Source organism: Lynx canadensis, chromosome B4, assembly GCF_007474595.2.
Source record: "Lynx canadensis isolate LIC74 chromosome B4, mLynCan4.pri.v2, whole genome shotgun sequence".
NCBI lineage: Eukaryota > Metazoa > Chordata > Mammalia > Carnivora > Felidae > Lynx > Lynx canadensis.
Window position 1 is genome coordinate 136,009,393 of NC_044309.1, and position 21,393 is coordinate 136,030,785.

A 21,393-nucleotide genomic window follows, 5' to 3' on the forward strand; every position below is an offset into this window, starting at 1 on the left:
GACCGCCTAAGACTCACAGACTGTTCGCACTGGGTGGAGTGTCGAGACCCCTGGGCTGAGACCTCCCCGTTAGGAGGTGAAAAGGGGCTTCCCCCCGTGGTCCCGGCGACACCCGGAATCGGGACCGGGTGCCCAACCCGGTCTAGCGTATCTTATTTCTTCGCACCTGCCGTGCCTCCCGCTGGCCCCTGCCCTACCTACTCCCACCTGGTTCCAGACCCGGCCCGCGGCCCTCCTCTTACATTAAGCAGTCCCCCTGCTGTCCTTGGTGTCACCTCTCCGTAGCGCCAGCTCTCCGCACCACGCCTTTGTTTCCCGTTTGCCGAGGCGAAGCGCGTGTAAACGGGGCTGGGTTCCGCTACGTGTACCAGGCAAGCTCGCTGAGCCCTGAACAAGCAGAAGAAACCTTAGAGACTGTTTACGACAAAACATCCATTTGGGAGAGACGGATCCTGAGGCTGAGAGAAGGCAGGTGGCTCGCCTGGGTCACGCAGCCAAACACAACTAAACCGGGACTCTAGAGCCGGGTCCTCAGATCCCCCACCAGGCGTCTCTCTGTAGGTATCTATCTGGGTGGGAATGAGAGCAGGGTCCCCCGAGAACGTAACAATGGGGTGCTAAATTTGCAGGGGAGAGGCACTGACATCGGGTGTGTCTCCGGGACCCCCACCGGGGCATAGAGTAGATGCTCAAAAAACACCAAGGAAGGAGAGAAAGGAAGAGGGAGAAGCGTGGCCACCGAAGGGTCGACGCAGTTCTCAGGGGTCCTGTGTTTCCGGGCTTTGGGACAGAGGGAGGACAGGGGAAGTATGGGCACCAGACAATCCATCCCCCAGTTACACCGACATTTGGGAAGCCAGTGAGTGGTCGGGAAGGATGTTCTGGAAGAGGAGAACACCACGGCCCATTGGCAGTAAAGAAAGAGGTGTATAGAGGTCGGGGCAGAGGCCCAGTGGGGTAGTTCAGGGTCAGGAGGCCAGCCTCGTTCTTGTTTGGGAAGACACAGCCTCTGAGGGCGCAGCCAGGAAGGTACAGGGCAGATGGCTCTCAGAAAAAGCAAAATCCACTCCGACCATGAAAGATGTCACTCCCTTAGCAATTATTAGGCGCTGATTATATGTCAAACTCCAACCTAGGGAAAGACACAGCACGGCCCTGCTTTCGGGGTGTCACTGTCCATGGGGTGGGGGGGGAGACAGCTGTAGAGCAGTGAGGTGGGCGGGATGAGAGAGGAAAGCAGGGGGCACCAGGGAGCAGCGGGGATGCTCACAGGCGAAGGCAGGGCTGGGGGTCCCAGAGGGAGGGGCCAGGCCAGGGCAGGGGCGGGAGGACGTGGCTGGACAGCACTGCCAGCAACGGAACGGCTGTCCCCAGAGGTGGCCAGCTTGTCAGAGACGGGAGGTCCGGCTGTCGGAGACGTCGGTGTCGGTGGGTAAGGCTGGATCCTCTGACCGACGAAAGTGCCACCCCAGTCTGCAAATGCTCGTTCTACAATGAAGGGTGGGCAATGATGCTGCACGGGAGGGGCTGGGACCAAACGCTACAGGAGAGCGATGGGCACCCGAGGACCTGACCTCCACCCATTTCAAACAGCAGTCACCGCTCAGGTGGTGGGAAAACTGTCCCGCACTTGGGACCTCCCAGGACAGACACTGGGCGCCCGGCCTGTATCCCCAGGGCTGAGGCCACAGGAGGGAGGGAGGGAGGGAGGGACCTCCCGGCTGTGGCCTGAGAAGTCGGCTGGCGGAGGGGGCGTGGCCACCAGGGGGGCGGTGTTGATGCTCCATCCGGTGGCCTGAGAAGGGGCGTGGCGGAGGGGGCGTGGCCACCAGGGGGGCGGTGCTGACGCTCCATCCCGTGGCCTGAGAAGGGGCGTGGCGGAGGGGGCGTGGCCACCAGGGGGGCGGTGCTGATGCTCCATCCCTGGTCCCAAGCCACCGCCTCCTGTTAGGTCCCCGCCATGAAGGGGGTATGGACGAAGATGGTCTCCACTGTGTAAATTGCGACACCGGGTCAAACCAGTGTGGCTGACCTGCTCCTATGGGAGGGCCAGTGAATCTGTGCTGGGAAGCCCTTCCTGGTCCCCCCTCGGATGAAGTGATGGGGGCGCGTGGAGGGAAAACAGATGGCGTGTCCCAGGTGGCCCAGTGTCGAGCCAGGCCAGCACACACACTGCCGCGGGGCTGCGGCCAAACGCTACTACTTGGGAGTAAAGCCCTCTCTGCTGGTCCCCCAAATGCTTGTCGCAATCTTGTTGGTCTGTGACCCTGCCGTTTGGGAATCCCGCGGCAGCTGTCCGGTCAAGTCCGCAGTCTTCCCCGGCCGCTCTCACCTGCTCCACCCGTCCGGGGCCTCGTCGCAAGCTGCACGGCACCTGTGCCTCAAATCATTTTGCCCTCGTCTTAGCTCCAACGGCCCCAGGCAGAAACTGTAGGTAATGTGCAGACCCTCGCACACGCTGCCCACGAATGCGTAGAGCCAACTATTGGGTCAGAAGGGCCCTTGGGATCATCTGAAACAGCCCCCCACCCCTCATTTTGTGACTGAGTGACTCACACAGCCAGGAGAAAGGCCTTGTAATCCATTTGCTGTCAAGGGGCTTTTAAAAATGCAAACCGGGGGCGCCTGGGTGGCGCAGTCGGTTGGGCGTCCGACTTCAGCCAGGTCACGATCTCGCGGTCCGTGAGTTCGAGCCCCGCGTCGGGCTCTGGGCTGATGGCTCAGAGCCTGGAGCCTGTTTCCGATTCTGTGTCTCCCTCTCTCTCTGCCCCTCCCCCATTCATGCTCTGTCTCTCTCTGTCCCAAAAATAAATAAACGTTGGAAAAAAAAAAAAAATGCAAACCGGTCAGTGTCCCTTTGATTAAACCCTCCTGTGGCTTCCTAGTTCTTAGGACAAAACCCAAACTCCCGTGACCTGTAAGGCCCTCGGTGAGCTGGCTCCTGGCTACCCTCCAAAACTGAGTTCCTGCCACACCAGCCTCCTCTCACTGCCCAGCCCCCTCCCTGCCCTCCCCACCCACTCCTGGGCCCCCCACCCCAGAGGGCCTCAAGGCTGGTCCCCTCACTTCCTCCTGATCTCGGCTATCACCGGGTCCCTTGGAGTCCTCTCGAGCTTGACCTCACACAGGTTTTGTGACGGGGGCGTCATCTCCCCCCCAGAGAGGAACACCATGCAGGCCAGGCCCTTCTGTGCTCACGGCCGTACCCCCAGCGCCTACAGCAGCCCCGAGGCATCGTAGGTGCTCAAGTGTTTACTGAATAAACGAGTCCAGGAAAGGAAGTGAAAGCAAGTCTGCGGGGATGGGGAGACACTTGGTAAATCAGCACTTCGATTACACGGTCCCGCCCTGCTGCTTGATTCGCCCACTTTGCCTTCATTTGTTGCCTTATTTCAGGTGCTTGACAAATGGGCTGGGAGCAGACCCTCTGGGGCAGCAGACTGGATACTCCACTGACTAACTTGGGGCTTGGGATCCAGGGTAATTTCAGAGACCAACATCAGTTCTGGGGTTCCACCCGAGTCCTAAAGGAAAGGTCCCGTCTGAAAAGAAACGCGCTTTCCAGAAAGCCCCAGCTTTATCAGGTAAAACGATGTCCTGGATTTTCCTGCCACCAGGAATCAGGAAGGCAGGCTCTGGAATTCAAAGCGGTCGTGTGTGGTCGAGTGCAATCAGCCGGGTCGGTCTCAACACACCGCCGTGCGCCGCGTGAAACACGGGGTCTCCCCGGGCAGGCCCCACACACCCCGATGATCTCCTTTTCCCCAGCCCTCCTTTCGGCCTGTAAGTAATGCCAAAGGTGACCGGACAAATAGCGAGGGGGGATTCACCGCCTGGAAGGTCTAGAGCGGAGAGAAACAGCCAAACCAGCGTGGGTCTGAGACCCTCGGCGGCCAACCCCGGGGAACGGGTGTCAGCGGGGCTCACAGTTGCGACTGCCCTGGAAGGCTACCCCTCTGCACTCATCAGCACGCGCTCAACACGAGGCATGGGACGTGTCTTTATTAAAGATGCAAGCAAGCACAGACAGATCATGTGTGGTGCTCAGTAATATCCATACAGTACTAAAAATAGAAAAATAGAAAAGAAATTTCACAGAAAGCAGCCTCCCTCACAGATACACAGAAAAGGCGCAGCCAAGCCCACCATGCAATGCCGCATAAAACACCGGCGTGTGTCTGCACCTCTTCCAAGACAGCAACACAGCACAGAGACCCTTACACGTGGTGGCGACCCTCCAGCCACCACCGGGGGCGCCTGCCGGCCACGTAAACTTCCAAGACGACCCCAGTCCCGCCGCGGCGGCAACACGCACACTGGCGGCCGGCCCGGCCGCTGCCTGGCCGCGTCTCATTGCTTCCCCAGCCAAATGCGGGCCAGACGACGAAGCAAGGGGTGGGGCGGTGAAGACATCACCTGTGCTCCCGCAGATACACTGGGGTGCAAAGGCCGTGCGCCCGCAGGTATACTGGGGTGCAAAGGCGAGACGGCCAACCAGTCTGAGTGAAACAGGGTGTTGAACCTGCAAAGTGGCTCTCCCGTGGCCGGGAGCCTCGGGTGCACACAGAACAGACTGACCGATGAGCGAGTCTGAGGAACTTACTATGGAGCATCTGCTCGCCAGCATAAAGAGGTCTCTGCCTCGGGGAACGAGAGTTCGTGGAAGGAAAACTCAGACTCCACGTACGCTCGGTCTCTGCGGCAGGTTCTCCGGTCACCACGTGAGAGCCCGTCGGCCGGCCTCCCCGGCAGGTTCCCTCAAGGAACGTTCTGCTGGTTCCTCCGTATCGGGTGTCTGAGGCCACCCGCTGGGAGTCCCTGGCAGAGGGCCATCCGCCCTGCAGATGCCGAGCGGACGGTCTCTGCTTTGTTTCAGGAAGGTTACAGAGCACTGAACTCATCCAAAGGAACAGCGGCCCCCACACGCCCAACTCCTCCTGTGTCTTCACCTCCGAACCGGGTGAGAACAGAACGGCTGTGCCATACAGAACAGAACTACAAAAATAAAGAGTCAACCCTGAGATCTTCCTACCATTTGGGTGTGGCTCGCTCCTGAGTCCCCTCGGAAATGAACTTCTATTTGGTTTACTGACATTTATTTAGATTTCCAAGTGAAAAGCTCTATAAAATACAATAAATAATGTGGGGTTGTAAAAGGCAGACGTTCTAGCTGCGTATGTTACAGACTCTATACTTATGATACAGGCCGTCAGAACCGCCAGCTTTACAACGCTTGTGGTCGGACATGGAGAGACTTCAAAGCCCAAAGGCGACACGGCTGCTCCGGAGGGGAAGCAGGGCCCCCTCTTCCTCCGGCGTCTCCGCCGTTCCCTCCCTCCCCCGGGCCTCACGCTGCTTCCGGAGTTCGTCCAGCAAGGAACAAATGAGTGCATACGGGACTTTTAGCTAGTAGAGTGTCTGGGTGCTGTGAGCATGCAAGTTTGCCGTCGCCGTGATTATAAATAAAAGTCAAACGTCAGGTCACACTTCCCCATCTTCTGTTTGTACACCAAGTCAAACTTCTCGTTCATGGAGACAGTGAAGATGTCCTTCCACAGCCCGACTCTTCCTGCAACACAAACGAGAGCAGAGTGTGCTGAATTCACTCGCCGCCGGGCCAGATACCGAACCAAAGGGAGCCTTGGAAATGGTTCTGGAAGGTTCCAGATCTATTTCTGGACCCTTCTGAGCTTGGCCTAGCGGGGGCAGGACAGGCCACCTGAACCCGTTTCCCTGAGGCTGGTCATCCTGGTGTCCCTTCCCTGCTGGGTGGGGCCCACGGGCACAGATACGCAGAGCTGAGGCTCGCAAGCAAGGCCTCTGCCCCTGTTCCCTGGCGGATGCCCAGCACCCAGGCACAGGGCGGGGGATTCACAACACCCTGGAGGACAGACAGTCTCCGGGGAGCAGATCTGCTGCTCTAGGCATCGTGTGGACTTGGGTCCTCTGTGCCAGCATTATTCACTCAACTCGACAGCTCCGCCAAGGTGGCATTTGCTTGTGGAGAATTTAAAAAGGAAAAAAAAAAAAAAATCATCCAAAAAGACAGAACCTTTCATGGTGAGCAGGAGGCCTCCTGGCTGGGTCAAGGGTGAAGATTTTGAGAAGCCCGCCCTTGCAACCTTGGGGAGGAACTTAAAGGGAACAGAAGACCCCACTGGAAACGCACTTGCACAACTAGACGCTGAGTGTGTGCTTCGCCCACTCAGCCCCGCGTGGGTCGCGGGCGATCTCCAGCCGCTCTTTGCAGCTCCGGCTCAGGCAGGGGCTCGATCAAAACACAAGACCTTTCCTGGCAGGCGTGCAGGGGCACGGAGCCCGCCGACCAACGAGCAGGTACGGGCTACCCGTTCACTCATGAAGGCTTCGGGGAAAGAGAGCTCAAAATGCCTCCCCGAAGCCACTGAACTCACTTTCCTCGTGAACTGCAAAATCTTCGGCTGGTCTGGTCAAATGTGAACGGTGACCGGGAGGGCGGCAGGAGTGGGGGGTTCTAAGCCCCCATCTCCAGGGGCCGTGAAGGCCGTCACCGGGGCACTGCCATCATGCTTTGGAGTAACACAGACTCGGGGGACAGAAATGCTCATTTAGAATTCCTTTCCGCGTCAGCATCTCTGAGATCGGAGCTCTGACCGTCTCCAGCAAATAGACTTCGTTAGCTCCGTTATAACAGAAGCCCCTGTCCTGGCAGAACCTCAAGTATGAAACTGCAAGCCCGCAAACGCTGAGCCAACAGATCTGCCACGACGAGGATTTTTCTCGTCGGTAGTGCAAAATCAGACGTCAGTGTCGGCGAGGAAAAAAAAAAAAAAACCAAACGGGAGACGCTGTTCTTGCTACCCTCTAATGATACCTAAGGGACGAAATTAGAAGCTTCTAGACCAGCCACACTGTAAATATATTTTTCCACGATTATTTTTCTCAGCTGAGGCAGCTGAGAGCTCATCAAAGGAGTCACCCACCTGGTTTAGGGTTTGGAATCAAGACAGTGCAATATATGCTGTGATATGAATCAAATTTAAGCAACGCAGCTGTCTGCTCAAGCCCTACGTTCTCACCAACGCAAGGAGGTCTTCTGAGCAAAGAGGCAATGTGCTAAAAGAAAACAAAATCAAAGAACTGAAATAAAGCAAAACCAAGGTAAACAATGATAAAGCAAACACATCAGAAGGAGCATATGGGCACGCAGTATGTTCTCGCCACTTCGTTACCACGCAAACGAACCAAAAGGGGTATTTTGGAGAAGGTCACATCCAAGGATAACAAAACACAGCAAAAGCAAAACTAAAAAAAGAGCAAATAAATTTTAAATAATAAATATTTGTGAAGATGCAGCCAGGGAAATAATCTGCGAGGCACTGCGGTTTCGGTCGCCTGCTCTGCCTTTACAGGAGGGCACTCCCCGCCTGACCTTGAGAACGGCCGCCTCGGGCCGCCCCGGTCTAGAGGAAGGGCACAAAGCTGGAGGGGCCCCTCCGCAGGACGCGCCGCAGCGCCCGGCCCGCAGCGCCAGCCCAGGCAGGCCTGCGCGTCCAAGATGCGCAGCTGGCTCCAGCCGCACTTCCGGGCCGGCCCCTGGAACATTCCGTCACCTGCGGACGCTCTGAATTCACCCAGCTGGGAACCAGAGGCAGGTCTGCGGCACCCAGCGTCACGGGCAATTCACACTTGCCAAGAGGGTGGCTGCCGTGGCCACGGCCACCAACCGGGGGACAGGGCATTTATTTTAATGCCCGAGTTCTCCACGGTCAGGTGGCTTCAAATATCATGAGCCTTGAAGGACAGACAGCAGCCGGGGCGGACCTGGAGAGGGCTCCTGCCTGGACTGTGTCCTCCGCCTCAAGGTGCTTCAGGCCCGAGAGCCAGCTCTGTGCCAGGAGCGAGCGCCGGCCTCCGAGAAGCCCGTGCGGCACCAGCACCCACCATGGGGACGGAGGGCCCATCCGCAGGCCCCGAGCTTCGAAACTTCACAGCCCCGAGCCCTTCCCGGGCTCGGCTGGGCGGGGTGTCTGGGAAGGCGTCTGCCTGAAACGTCCGCCCACAAAGCCCGGGACATCCCAGCCTTCTCCCCGTGACCTAAAAGGCCACCCGCACGGCTACAAGGCAAATGCCAGCGGAGGGCCCCGCGGGGCTCCATCCACAGCAGCCGGCTTTCGGATGGCCTTCTGGCCCTCACGGAGCAGAGGGCTCTGGAGAAACGTGGCCCGGGGCAGAGGACGCTGACGTGGGGGGCAGGGGGGAGGGGCCGCGTGCGTACCCCGGCCCACAGGCAGGGCCTCGGCGTTGCAGCACTGGTCCACCAGCTGGTGGCAGTGCTCGCTCAGGGCCTCCAGCTGCGCCTTGTCACAGGACACCCCCAGGAATCTGGCCAGCTGCTCCACCATCGTCACCAGGTCCTGGAATACAAGAGCAGAGAGCAGGGGGCCCGTCAGAGGCAGCGCCTTTGCTGACCGAGCGCTCTGGGCCGGTCACTCGCCAGGTGCTCTGTTCCCACTTCCTAACTTAGTCCTCGAGACAAACCTGATGTTGGCCTGGTCTGGAAGTTAAAGCCAGGTTAAGAGATTGCCCGAGGGTGCCTGGCTCTCAAGGGGCCGAGCCGGAACTCAAACCCCAGTCATCTGGGGCACCTGGGGCAGACGCGAGGTCCTGGTATCTCGGTGGTCATTTTAAAACAGCAGCAAGACAGGAAAACTCAGTTCAGGACCGTGCCAGGAGCCAGACCAGCAGACTCTCCCCTTCCCCTTCCGTCCACGCAATCAGCTGGAATCAGCTGGGAGAACAAGGTGGCACCTATGGCCCCCAGACAGGCCCCAGGGCCAGCCCCCCTCGCCAGGCAGGAGGAGCTGGCTTGGAGTGAAGATTCAGTTACGCTCGACTCCGTGGACGGAAGCCCATCTCTGGCCCCAACGCTCCTCGCTTCTGGACAGTGACACTGTTAGCGACACAGCCTGGGTCTCCTGAGGGGCACGCAGAGCCCCTCCCCACCACTGCCACTGTCTCCCTGGGAAATACCAAGGCACCGCATAGTCTCAATCTGTGCACGGCCAAATGCGCCCAGAACCCTGACCTGTCACCAGGCAGTCTCCAGACTCCGCCAGCGTCCAGGTCCCGAGTTAGGAAAATGCTGGAGGCTGTTGCCTCCTTGATGGTTTATAAAGCATCACCACATTAAGGCCTCTGAGAAGGCCTGGATAAAGAAACCCACTAAATTTCTTTGACGCGGTATTTTGTAAACCTTAAAGAAAGAAAGGGTTCTGGGAGAGCTGGATTGAGTGTCAGCTCCTCTCTGGATTCCCAGGGTATTCCCCACTGGGCCCTGCGTCCTGCCCTCCCAGCTGACCCCCGGGCAGGGGCTCCAACCAGGCAGGGGCTCCGACGCTCAGCTCCAAGCCCCGTGTGCAGGGCTCGGCCAGGATCGGAGCACACGAGACGTGAGAAGGAAACGGACTAGAAAGAGCTCCCCTCACTTGCCCTGCCACGCGGTAGCTCTAACTAAAAGGAAAAAAACAGCAACGGAGATTAGAGACAGCAGGCCCTCAGGGGAGACACCACAGGAGAGGGACTCGACAGAATCCCGGTGGGGACGACATCCACCCGGTGGAGGAAGGTGCGGCCGCCTGCCACGAGCCTGCTCCCCGGTTATGAGACCGAGCCGTGCGGGCAGGCAGCGTCCCCACCGTGGGCCAGCTCTGGACGACTGGCAGGGCTTCCCGAGCTCACTGCCCGTCTGTGAATTAGCGTGTCTGGTCCGCCGGTCACAGTCGAGACTCCTCACCTGTGGCTGGTGAGACCACCCCCCAGATGACGACGGCAGGATTTGTGGGTTGACACGCTGGGGCAGCCGGCTGGGCGTCCGGCTCACGGGCACAGCCCCCAGCGCCGGGGGGAGACGCAGAAGCCCCTGGGGGAGCTCACAGGGCAGAGAGAGCTCGGCTGCTAAGTATTCCCACCCAAGACGAGAACACGCCAGGCCCGTCCACACTCCTGGAGCCCGATGACGTGCACCTGGGGCTATTTTTTTTGGTGTAAGATGCAAACGACGTGAATTCCTAAAAATGTGACAGTTCTCTAATCTCTATTAGAGACATCCAGACCCTTACTGAGGTTTCTGAAAAAAGAGTAAGCGGTAGAAGCGAGGCCCTTGGGGGGCGCCCGGGTGGCTCAGTCGGTTGAGCGTCCAGCTTCACCTCAGGTCATGATCTCACAGCTCGTGAGTTCGAGCCCCGCGTCGGGCTCTGTGCTGACAGCTCGGAGCCTGGAGCCTGCTTCGGATTCTGGGTCTCCCTCTCTGCCCCATCCCCACTCATGCTCTGTCTCAAAAATAAAATAAAAACATTTAAAAAAACAAAAGTGAGGCCCTTGGCCACAGTAAATGCCATTTGGTTCCTCCGGCATTGGGAATGTGAGTCCCAGCTGAGAGGGGTGCAGGCAGGGCTGGGGGTCTGAGATTCTTGCTGAGGAGGCCAGTAAGGCACGGCAGGAACCCTCACCTTTCAGGGCCTGGAACGAAGCCAGAGAAGCCAGGCACAGGTCTGTGGTGTAGCTGCTAAGTTATGTACGTGCTACGTCCCATTCCGTCATGGTTTAGTAACTAAAAGAATGGTCAAGTTACTCATTGCGGAGTCACCCGAGGCTCCGGGAAGCCGCTGTCCGGGCCCCTGTGCGTGTGCACGCAGCTGAACGGGCTCGGGGTTTCTCCTTGCACACCAGGCCTGTGGTGTGGGAGTGCACGCCCATGGTACGGGCGGGCGTGAAACACTCCGTGGAACCGGCATGCCTAGTGCCCCTCCCCCCCACCCCCCACCCCGGTCAGTGCCCAGGGGAAAAGAAAGCTTCTGTCCGCCGAGACACAAGCACGTTCACAGGACGTTATTATTCCTAACCACTGCAAGTGGAAACAACCCGAATGCCCGGCAACACTGGACGGTGAAACGAGTTGTGGCGTCTGGCGTGTCCCTGCCGCAACGGAAAACCACACCAACCGAGAACCAGCCTGCCCCACGAGGCACTGCCGAAGCTCAAAGCGTTACGCTGAGCAAAAGAAGGCAGACGCCCGCGTATGTGCCACAGGACTCCGTTCATGGGAGGCTCAAAAACAAGCAGAATTAACCGGAACCAACAGAGATAGAAGACTGGTCACCAACGGGAAGCAGAGGTGTTGACTGGAAAAAGCTAGAACGTTCTGGATCCCGATCTAGGTGATGATTACACAGATGTACGTGCGCAAAAAAATCTATCAGGCTGTGGACACATGATTTGCATACCGGACCGTATGCACTACACCTCCCTAAGACGTGAAAAAAGAACAATGACGGACATTCGCCGAGTGTTACTGACCTCCCGTGCGTTAGGCCCTGCTCGAAGATGATGCCGCCTGTGATCCTCTTATAACCCTGTGACGGAGGAGCGGTCTCATCTCCCGGCTTACGGGGCCCGGACAGGCCTCGACAAGAGCGGGTCCCACGCCCACATCCAGGTCGGCACCAGGGAGAGGAGGGAGTTGGCTCCCGGAGGCCCCCCTCCCGGGCCTGCAGCCATCCGTAGACGCCTGGGCCTGGGAGACGCGTGAAGGCCTTGCTCACGTCTGGCGGTCAGGCAGGGCTGGCGGCTGGGCCACCATTCTTCTCCCCCGGCGTCGCCAGTGGGACACTCGGGCATCCCACACGAAGTCTAAGAGGGCCAGCCCAGCACGTGAGCCCTCCCCCAGCTCCTGAGAGCGGCGTGCCCGGCCAGGCCTCCAAATTCGCACGGCCCGGCCCGGCGTCGGCATGGGAGGCTGCAGGAGGGCACAGACACTGGAGGCAGGACTCACGAGGGCCCCACACCACCTGTTCCCCTTCTTGAGCTCGAGTCACGGGGCCTCCTGCTCATGGCATCCCTGCTGGCCGTCCTGCGGTCCCCTCAAGTTCAACAAGGCCAAAAGCGAGCTCCCCTCTGCATGCAGAGCCTGCTCCTCCTTCCGTGTTTCCAGTCAGATCTCTGTAGGATCGAGGCCAAGTTCCACACCGTGCCCTGCCTACCTTACCTAGTGTCACTGAGTCCCCTCCCAGTGCCCGTCCCCATCCCCACCACCAGGAACCACGTGGACTCTCCACATGAACTCTTTCGCCTGAGCCGTGGCCTTGGTCAGGACGCCGGGCCGCTCTGCCTGGAGCCGCCCTCCCAGGCTCGCTCGCTCACCGTCCCCTCATGGAGCCTGCGGCAGCCCACCCCAGGCGAGCCCCTCGATCCCTGGGCCTCCGGCTTCTTAACAAGGAGGAAGGGTGCCGTGAAGGCCACGTTTCCATCCACAAATGCGTCCTGAGAACTGTCACGCATCAGACACGGACGTAAAAGCAGAAATAGGCACCGAAACTCCCAGCCCCGGTGGAGCTTACTCTGGTAGGGGAGACGGTGAGCAAAACACAGACACAGGTGACAAAGCACGGGGCGAAAGGGCGGACGCTGTGGATGGGGAGGGGCCGATTCAAGCGGGCATCGGGGGAAGCGTCACCAATGGCAACAGAGACCCAAAGAAGTGAGGGAGCGACCCACGCAGGTGGGAGATGGGACAACGTTCCAGGCAGGGCCACAGCAAACAAAGCCCCTGAAACAGAAGCCGGCCCCGCAGGTGGCAAGAACAACAAGCAGCCAGTGCTGAGCCAGACGTCCAGGCACCAGGCCGCTGAGTGAGACCTGACCTGCTCCCAGAGCGACGTGCGGCCGGAGGAGCACAATCTGACCGGCGTGCGCACCGTCAGAGCAGCCGCCGTGCCGCAGTCACACAGGGCGCGGGCCTGGGGGACACAGGGAGGCCTTCCGGGAGGCCGCACGAGTGATGACCTAGGCTGGAAGTGATGCTGACCTGGACCACGGAGACTGGGGGCCGAGTGGTCAGATAGGGGCATATTGGGAAAAGAGAGGCCACGGGATTGGGAAGATGGACACGAGGTGCGACAGGAAGTCAGAAGTTAAGGGTGACTCACGACTTTCACCTCGGGGACACAGATAACCCTGGCCGCCACGATCTCGCACAGAGGAGCTGCGGAGGATTTGAGGGGAAACCTGCAGTCTGGTGAGACTCCCGAGGCAGCCCTTCAGGGAGAAAGGTGCAGGGGCGGCCAGTGGACAGCGAGGGCGGGGAGGGTCCATGTCTGGCGGGCGGTCACCAGGGGAGGGAGCAGGGATGGCAAGAGACGAGAGCCCGGCCTGAGGCCCGAGGCCCGGGCGTACCACTGAGCACCCGGGAAGACAGCAGCCAGGGACACGGGACCGTGGGGCGTCCTGAGTGCCAGGGGGAGGGGGCGATCGCTGGTCACCTGCTGCCAGGAGGTCGCGCGGGACGACGTGGACGGAGACCGCGGGACTGAGCCGTGCGGCGGACACAGGTGACCCTGACAGAGCAGCGTGGGGGTACAGGGGCGAGCCCAGCCAGAGCGGGCTCAGGAGGGGTGACAACTGTGAGGGGACCTGCGGCAAAGCGGAGCAGAGGAGCCAGAGAGGGAAGGGGCTCAGGGCACGCTCGCCTTTCATCCGTCCTAAAAAAGGGGAGCCGTCCAAACGTCCCTCCAGAGACGATGCGGCCCCAGCAGAGAGGATAACGGCGTTCTAGAATTAAGTGAGCCAACGCACGTGCAAAGAACTTTCGATAAAACTCAGCACACGGTAAGGCCATTAAAAATGTTAATGGCAGCGATGGTGCGACACATGACTACGTGACGCGTGACACGGCAGGCCCTCCTTCCGTTCGGCGAGCCCTCCAGGACCCAGGCACATCTCGCCTTCAACTGTTCCCACACCACGGCGGAGCCCGGAACGTTCAGGCAACAACCACCTAGTGCCATTTCCTCCTCCACACCCAGTGTCGGGCACTCAGAAGCCCTCGCCCTGGGAGCCACCGTGCCAGCCATCTGAACGCTGCCCCTCTGAGGCAATCAGGCCACGAGACACGAGAAATTCGGGCTCTGCCGTCTCAGCCCTTCTCCCCCAGTCACCTGTGGAGCGGGTGCCAGGAGGCAGCAGGGCGAGTCTGGCCGTCACCCTGCTCCCCCGGCCACGGCAGGCAAATCACGGACGGGGCTTTCTGAAGTGCACACCGTCCAACCCAGAAACTGCCCTTGGGGCCCGGGCCTGGGGGACGAGGGCAGGGTCCCACGTGCCAGCGCAGCCTGGAGACCGGCCGCCAGGATTCCGGGCACACCTGGAACACGGGAGTCCCTTCACCCAGAAGCTGGGGGTCTCGGAGAGGCCGGGCCGCGTGCTCCGGTCACGGCCGCCACGGCATTCAAGGGGCAGGCGGGCTCCTGCGGCAGGAGCCCAGGGGCGGAAGGCGCCAAGCCCGCGGCAGCTGCCCGCCCAGCACTCACCCGGTGCATGTCTTCATACTTGAGGAAAAGCACGTTCGAGTCCATGCGGTGCTCCCAGAACTCCTGCACGTGCTCAAACCAGGAGCCGTAACCCACTGCGGAGACAAGGGAACAGGTGAAATCACAGCCCAGGGGGAACCAACGTGCACAAGCGGGGTGGCCTGGCTCCCTGCCTTCCGGGAGGTTCCGCTCTTACTGGCCAACAGCTGTGGTCCAGGAAGGGGAGAACGGGCTCTCAGCTCCGGGGGCAGTCCCCCAGGTGAGCCCCTTCTCGAGTCCCAGACCCCCGGCTTTGTGTGCCAGTCTCTCCTGCCAACGGTCCTCGGCCCCTCCCCTCCCCCACCCCCAGACGCCCTGAAGACCTGACCACCAGGGACAAAGCCTCTGCTCAGCAGCGGGAAGGACGCTACCGGGCTCCCACGAATTTCTGTTTAACACGAGGTCACCAGGAACGGAGCCACGCCCGGCGCGACGGAGACACGGGGCCGGTCGGTTCCGCCGGGGGCAGGACAAAGTACAGGCAGCTCTAAGAGCCGAGCGTGAGGCCCCGCCAGGCCAGAGGGCCACGGGCACAATGCCGGGCAGAACCAGGAAGTCGCCGGGAGCAGGAGGGGCAGTGTGCGCTGACACACGAGGCCCACGCCCCATACCACAGCCCCCGCACTTTCCACACCCCTCAGGGCTTTGGTTTGCCACATGGGCAGGTGGGGGGCGGCTGCCAGTCCGTGCGGCCCCACTGCTTCGAAATGTTCTGTATAAACACCACAGATCCTCACCCGCTCCCTCAGCGAGATGAGTCTTCCCGGGGGCCTTCCGTGTTAAATGGAGGAAGGCCTCAGCCAGAGAACTCGGGGCCCTGCCAGGCACCAAGGAGCAGCCCGGCCGGGTGCTAGGCGCCAGCCAGGAGCGCTGGCCACACTGCCCGTAGCCCTGCTCCCCCCGGGTGCCCATCCATCCCACAAACACTGGGCCCGTGGATCCCGCTTCTTGGGCTCAAATTGCTCCCAGCCTGTCTGGAGTCACCAAGAAGACTGGCGGCGAAGACACGAGTGACCGACACTGGGAGGGAGGCACTGTGACACGAGGGGCCCCGTCCCCCATGGGGACAGACCCGGGAGGGTGCATCAGGGCTGTGAATGGACTTAAAGGTGTAAGGACAGGAAGGCCATCAAGGTGGCTCAGAGCACAAGGTCAGACGGGACAGAGGGGGCACAGCGGAATGGCAAAGGACACGCCCCAGGTGAGGCGGCCCGGCCTCTCAGATCCCACGCCGGCTGTGTGACCGGGGCAGGCCGCTTAGCCTTTCTGAGCCTCGTCCTCCACAAGCGGGGTGACAACAGGACCTATAGGGCAGCCGGCAGCCAGCACGGCGAGAACACCCACGTAATGCTCGCGGCCCCAGGGCCCGCTGGGGGGAAAGCACCGACTTGTTCCCTCTGGTCCCGCGCAGACTGGGACTGCCGAGGGACACGGAGGCCAGGGGTTGGCAGGGCACTGCTCCTGTCCCTGTCAGAGTCACACCTCAAGCAGGAACGCAGCCTCCACCCCCCACGTTGCAGAAAACCTCATGGATTTAAGTGCGTGACAGGCTGGGAAAACCCATTCCTGCCATGCCCAGCCAGCCGGGGGCCATGACGTCAGTCTGCCGTCTCGCCAGCAGGTGGCAGCACAGCAGCAGCCTGGCCCCACACTTAAAGAGCGTCCGGAGGGAGCTGGAGTCCATCAGGGGTCACTGAGGGGTGGCCCGAAGGACCAGATCCCAAGGGAAAAGCTTGGGCTTTTCCCAGGGGCTCCGGCAGGGGTCGGGGTTAGAGGCAGAGATGACAGAACAAAGCGAACATGGATTCAGCCAAAAGGCCTTGTTAGGGACCCACCGTGGGTTAAATCCTAGCCCGCTAGGGCCTCGGTCTCCTCACTGCAGAGGTCTAGCTGCTGGGCCCGGGGTCCCCCCGGCATGCCTCCCACGGCCAGCCCGGCACATCCCGCCCACCCCATACACAGCAGGCCGGCCTTAAAAGGCAGGCCAGCCTTCCCACTTGAGAGGACGAGGCAGAGTCCAGAGAAGGGAACAAGGACCAACTCACCAACGGGCTAATAATAAGCACGGGGGCCCCGAGAGGAGAACCCGCCTCCCGGGTCACTGCCCGCGCTGGCACACAGTTCAGGTGACCTGAGTCCGGGGACAGAGCAGGAGTCCAACAGTCATGAACAGAGAAGGCAAGAAAAATCCCTGTCATCCCAAGGGGCTGTGTGAGAAAAGTTGCAGAACAGGCAAGCAATACCCATGGGGGGTGATGTGGGGACTGAACAGGAGGGGTGACGTGGGGACGGTGGGGACAGTGGTCACTGCACATAAGAACAGGCGGCAGGGACAGTGAGAGATGGGGACAGCAGTCACTCACACAGGGCCGATGATCACAAGGACAGCACATGCCTGTGTCTCTCCCAGCCCCGGTTAGCAGGTGCAGAGAGGGGACAGACCCTGACGGCGGGGACACTGCTTTTCCCAGTCGGGCTGTGCCACCCTGGGAAGGAAGCTCCACCAGGGCACCTCTCTGCCTCTCCCCACCGTGTTCCCTCCATTCCTGGAAGTCAACGTGCTCATCCAAGCAGATCAGCTGGGAGAAGAGCAGCTCACTCTCCCCACTCTGCGTGAGTGACCCTGCCCGCGGGACGGGCCTCCACGCTCCGTCACCTGGCATGCGGCCCCAGGCACCCCCACCCCGAGTGCACAAGCCGCAACACCCGTACGCAGGGCTCTGGAAGCAGGTCCTCTAAGGTCACTCTATTAGCAAACAGTGCCCGGCCACGGCTTCTTCTGCACTGCATTCTTCAAATTCTTTGGAACCTCACACAGAGAGGACAGCGCAAGCCTCCGAGGGCCCCAGATGAGGTGCGCTGGCTGCCAGCAACGGGAGAACAGAGAGGACGTTGGGGGGCTAAGTACACGTGGCGGGAGACTCTGGTGGGATCGCAGCAACTGTGTGTGGCCTTGAACTGCAGGGTCGGGCCGTGACGTGACCTTTAAAACTCGGGAACACCTGTATCGGGGTAACTTTTAACCACCCTGGCCCAAGCAGGAGCTAATTTAAGACCGACACCAGGTGGCAGTCAGAAGCTGGTGGACGCCTGTCCACGGGACGCTGTCGCCATGCGGGTGGCTGCTTCTCTAGAGGCAGCGGAACATGCTGGGACTTAAGGACGTGGTTTGGAAACCACACTAAATGGCTTACTCCAAACGCCTGGCAGACCGTAAGGACCTGAGCCAGACGGCAGGCAGGCCGGGGGGGTGGGGGAGGAGGCTGGGCAGAGGGTCTTTCGTGGACTCCAGGGACTTTGGGGCAAGTGCAGTGGCCACCTCCCCCGCACCCACCCCCAGCAGAGCTGGAGCAGGTTCCGAGCAGCTCCGGGCACCGAGGGCCACGTGTGCTCCACTGCACCCGTGAGGGGCCGGCCTTCCAAGAGGCTTGTGAGGGAGCTCCGGTTCAGCTGCCCGGGACTTATTTGGGACACGACATTCCTGATTTCCCCCGTGCACCTCACCCTGGTCTTGTCCCATAATCTCAGTGCGGAACCTCCGACTGGGCCACACAAGCGGACAGCGAGGCTGAGCGCTGAGACGGGAGACAGGAAATAAAATGAGAAGTGTATCTTCAGACTCGGGTATGGAATCGTCTGGGCCCGGATCTAACTGAAGTACTGATGTGGCCCATCTCCAGCTTTCCGGGTGCAAACCTGCACTGAACTCCCGCTCTTGGTCCCGGAAGGGTCCCCCGAGAGGCCACGGACGGCAACAGGAGAGCCACCTCGGGCAGGGGCTGACGACTCCACGGACAAGGCCCCAGTGCAGTGGGTGTGGCCTGGGCTCTCCCGCCCCGGGGAGTGGGGGGGGGACATATAGAAGGGCCCCTGGCAAGCTGGGCCCCCCAGCTTGACTCCTCCCTCCCCAGACGAGCTCCTGTACAGAGCACGGCCTGCCCTTAACCCAAAGCAGGCCCCGGTCACACAGCCGGGAGCTGGGGGCCCAAGCCTGCCTGCCCCATCCTCCAGGGCAGCTGAAGGCCCACGAAGCCACAGTCCCCACTCGGGCCTCTGTCCCCGACAGCAGGACTATCTGGGCCTCCGTTTCTACTGTTCAAAATCCCGGCAGGAAGAGAAACGCTTTTACCTGGGGAAGTTCTCGGGATGCCAACGACGTGCTGAGAGAGACGGGGGTCTGAGCTGGAAGCCCCGGCTGCCGCCCTGGTGAGCTTCCCCCACCCCGGCCCCGCTCCTCCGCCCGTGGGCAGGAAAGCAGGCCCAACCCACGCGGTTATCGTGGGGACCGGGGGCATCGTGCACGAGGCACACGCATGCACGGGCAACGAGGGAGCCACTGATGGCACCGGCCGACACACTTACGCTTGTCGTTCATGAACCTCCGGCAGAACTCCTGGAAAGTGCCCCGGTAGCTCATGGTCCGCAGGGAGCGGTGGAACTGGTAGTAGGACACCACCAGGTCCTTGGGGTTCCGAGCCATGTATATGACCTGTGGCGGGAGGGAGGGACGGCTCGGTCGCTGCTCCTCGGAGCCACCGCACAGACGCCCCACCCCCCACCCCGAGATCAGCCCCGCTCCAGCCGAGGACACCCTCCCCCTGCAACGGCATCTGTGTTACATTTCCGTCCTGCACCATGACTCCAAAGGGACTGGAGGACAGAACCAGGCCGGTCCGGACACTGCTGATGAGAATCAGAAGCGTCACGAACCGAGCACACCAAGAAAGTGAGGAAAGTCAGAGACCGTGAACGCGGCCGTGGGTCCTCGGCCTCACGGGACCAAGGCTGGACCCAGGCTGGTCAAGCCCACGTTCCGCTGCGAGGAAAAGCCTAAATGAGAACCACGGATAAAACGCTAGGGACAGGAGCTCAAAGCTGGCCTCCACCGCGTCCTAGCACGCCTGGGCCTCTGGGAACTCAGGACTGGGACCTGAGCCCTACGGGGACGGTCTCTGCTTGCTGGGGGCTCCGCCAGGGAGTGGGGGCAGGAGGGTTACCTTAGAATCGCCATTGTGGAGATCGGAGGGCAGGAAGCGGTAGGGGAGGTGACTCTTGATGAGGCGAGGCGACGTCAGCTCCTGCAGAGGGTCAGAGGGAATAGCGTTCAGAGGACACACGGCTGCTTGCCCGCCTCAGGACCAGCAGCGCACCTGACAGACTTCTCACCCGACATCTGGCCACCCTCCAGACCGGACGAGACGTGGTCCCTGTCCTCGGGCACCCACAGTGTGAGCCAAGCTATCACGGGCACAGGGGTCTGCTCAGAGGGCCTGCCCGGGCCGTGAAGGGCAGAGAGGAAGCAGGAGGCCGAGGGGCCCAGGGGCGCCTGCTGGACCAATCACATCAGCATCGGGCCTTCCTGCTGCTCCCGGAATGTGCCAGGCCCACGCTCCCTGCTGCCCGTCCCAGCGTGCCCGCGTGGCTCCTCTCTTGGGACCTTACTCAGCCATCCCCCAGAGGCGCCTGCCGTCCTGTGTGCTGTCCCACCTTGTGCCCTATACGGTGCCCTATACGGTATCGCCATTAAACCCCAGGTTCTTGCTCTTCCTCCCCTCGGGTCTCCCTCGCTAGAATGCAAATTCTCGGAGGGTCATGACAGCCTTGTCCGTTTTGTCCTCGGCTGCACGCCAGGGTCAAAGGCAGGGCCCCGCAGGTGGTGGGCACGGCGCTACAGAAGGGCTCCACGGAGGAGTCGACACAGGTTGGATCCACGTGGCCAACACTGGGGTGCAGACGCCCCGGGGCAGCTGCGTGAGCACTGGAGGCCGGGGTGCAGGCAGAGACCGGCTCCCACAGGACTCTGGACTTTACTCGGGGAGCAGTGAGAGGAGGGCGGGGCGCACCGTCGGCGCTGTATTTCAGAATGCTCGTCTAGAGGGAGAACGGACGGGCAGTCCACGCAGGAACCGTGGTCTGGGCTGAGAGGTGACGGACAGGAAGGGAGGCTCCATCGGAGCACTAGGATGGACTGGACTTCGGGCTACCTCCTCCACTCCCCCGACAGACGGGGTGAGCCACGCTGGGGAGCCCCCTTTCTACCTCGAAGTCACCCACGACACCCACCGCTCCAACCTCACCGTCACTGCCTACCTCGGGCTCGGGCCTCAGTCTGTCCTGGCTGTCCCCCCTCCCCCCAGCCATGGGCCCCCTGAGCCCCTCAGGAGCAACTGCCACTCGGGGACCCCAGGGAGCCCCAGGGCCTGGGCGCTGCTGGCCCAGAGAGTACCTTGATGATGTCCAGGCCCGGCTGCGGGTACTCCAGGACCGGGAGCTGCTCATCGATGTTCATCAAGCCGATCTCATCAGGGTCGGCCCCCTGGCTCACCACGTAGACCACCTCCTGCAGCAAGCTGGTGCCTGGAGGGAGAGAAGCCCAGGGGGCGGTGCTCAGAAGCCCGAGGGCCAGCCCCGCTCCCCAGGCCGCACCTGCTGCCCAAGACCGCACACGTGGCCACCAAGGGCAGAGCCCCGGTGAGCGGGACGCCCAGGAACAGGCAGGACAGGCAAGCAAGAGCGCCAGCACGAACGGGGTAACCCCTGGGAGAAAGGTGGCTCCGGGTGCCTCTTCTGGCCCCCGTGTGCGGACCCCACTCTGCACAGGCTCTCAGCTCCGGGTCCCCGGCGAGCCCAAGGCTATCCCATCACGATCCCACCTGACCTCTCGGCAGAAACAAACACAGCGGGCCGGTGCCTCTCAAGACCGCGGTCGTCTTACTCTGGCCGAATCGGCCTGCTGCCCGTTCCCCATCCCCCCACCCTGAAACACTGACTGCCGAGAGCACTGCCTCACACCCCTGCCTGCACTCCCCAGAGGGCCTCATGCCGTCCCCCCACCGAAGCCAGCCCCACACGCACCCCCACGCCCGTCTGTCAACCCAGGAACACCCGCCGCCCGTCGCCTCCCCGGGACGGGCGGCCCGCAGCAGACGGCCAGCCCGCCTGCGGCCCCTGCTCGGGCCACTGCGCCCCTCGGGTTCTGCCACCAAGGTGAGTGAAGAGCTGGCCCTTC

At 61.3% G+C, this 21,393-nt stretch overlaps 1 protein-coding gene across 2 annotated transcripts in view; it reads right to left on the minus strand.

The window, feature by feature from the left end:
* Positions 1-3,982: 3,982 nt before the first annotated feature.
* The window catches only part of SULT4A1 (sulfotransferase family 4A member 1), a 33,393-nt gene continuing 15,982 nt past the window's right edge, over positions 3,983-21,393 (minus strand). Inside the window, exons 2-8 of one of the 2 annotated variants that reach the window (XR_003970081.1) lie at positions 20,611-20,741; positions 19,382-19,462; positions 18,747-18,873; positions 14,346-14,440; positions 8,258-8,396; positions 6,963-7,095; positions 5,511-5,569 (exon numbers count right to left, since the gene is read on the minus strand). Coding sequence is in view for 1 of the 2 variants with exons in the window: in XM_030320868.1 (XP_030176728.1) it covers positions 5,457-5,569; positions 8,258-8,396; positions 14,346-14,440; positions 18,747-18,873; positions 19,382-19,462; positions 20,611-20,741 (686 nt within the window). In the remaining variant the exon portion in view is untranslated. Of the gene's footprint in view, positions 5,570-6,962; positions 7,096-8,257; positions 8,397-14,345; positions 14,441-18,746; positions 18,874-19,381; positions 19,463-20,610; positions 20,742-21,393 lie in introns of both variants that reach the window. The other variant, XM_030320868.1, reaches the window with a different exon arrangement.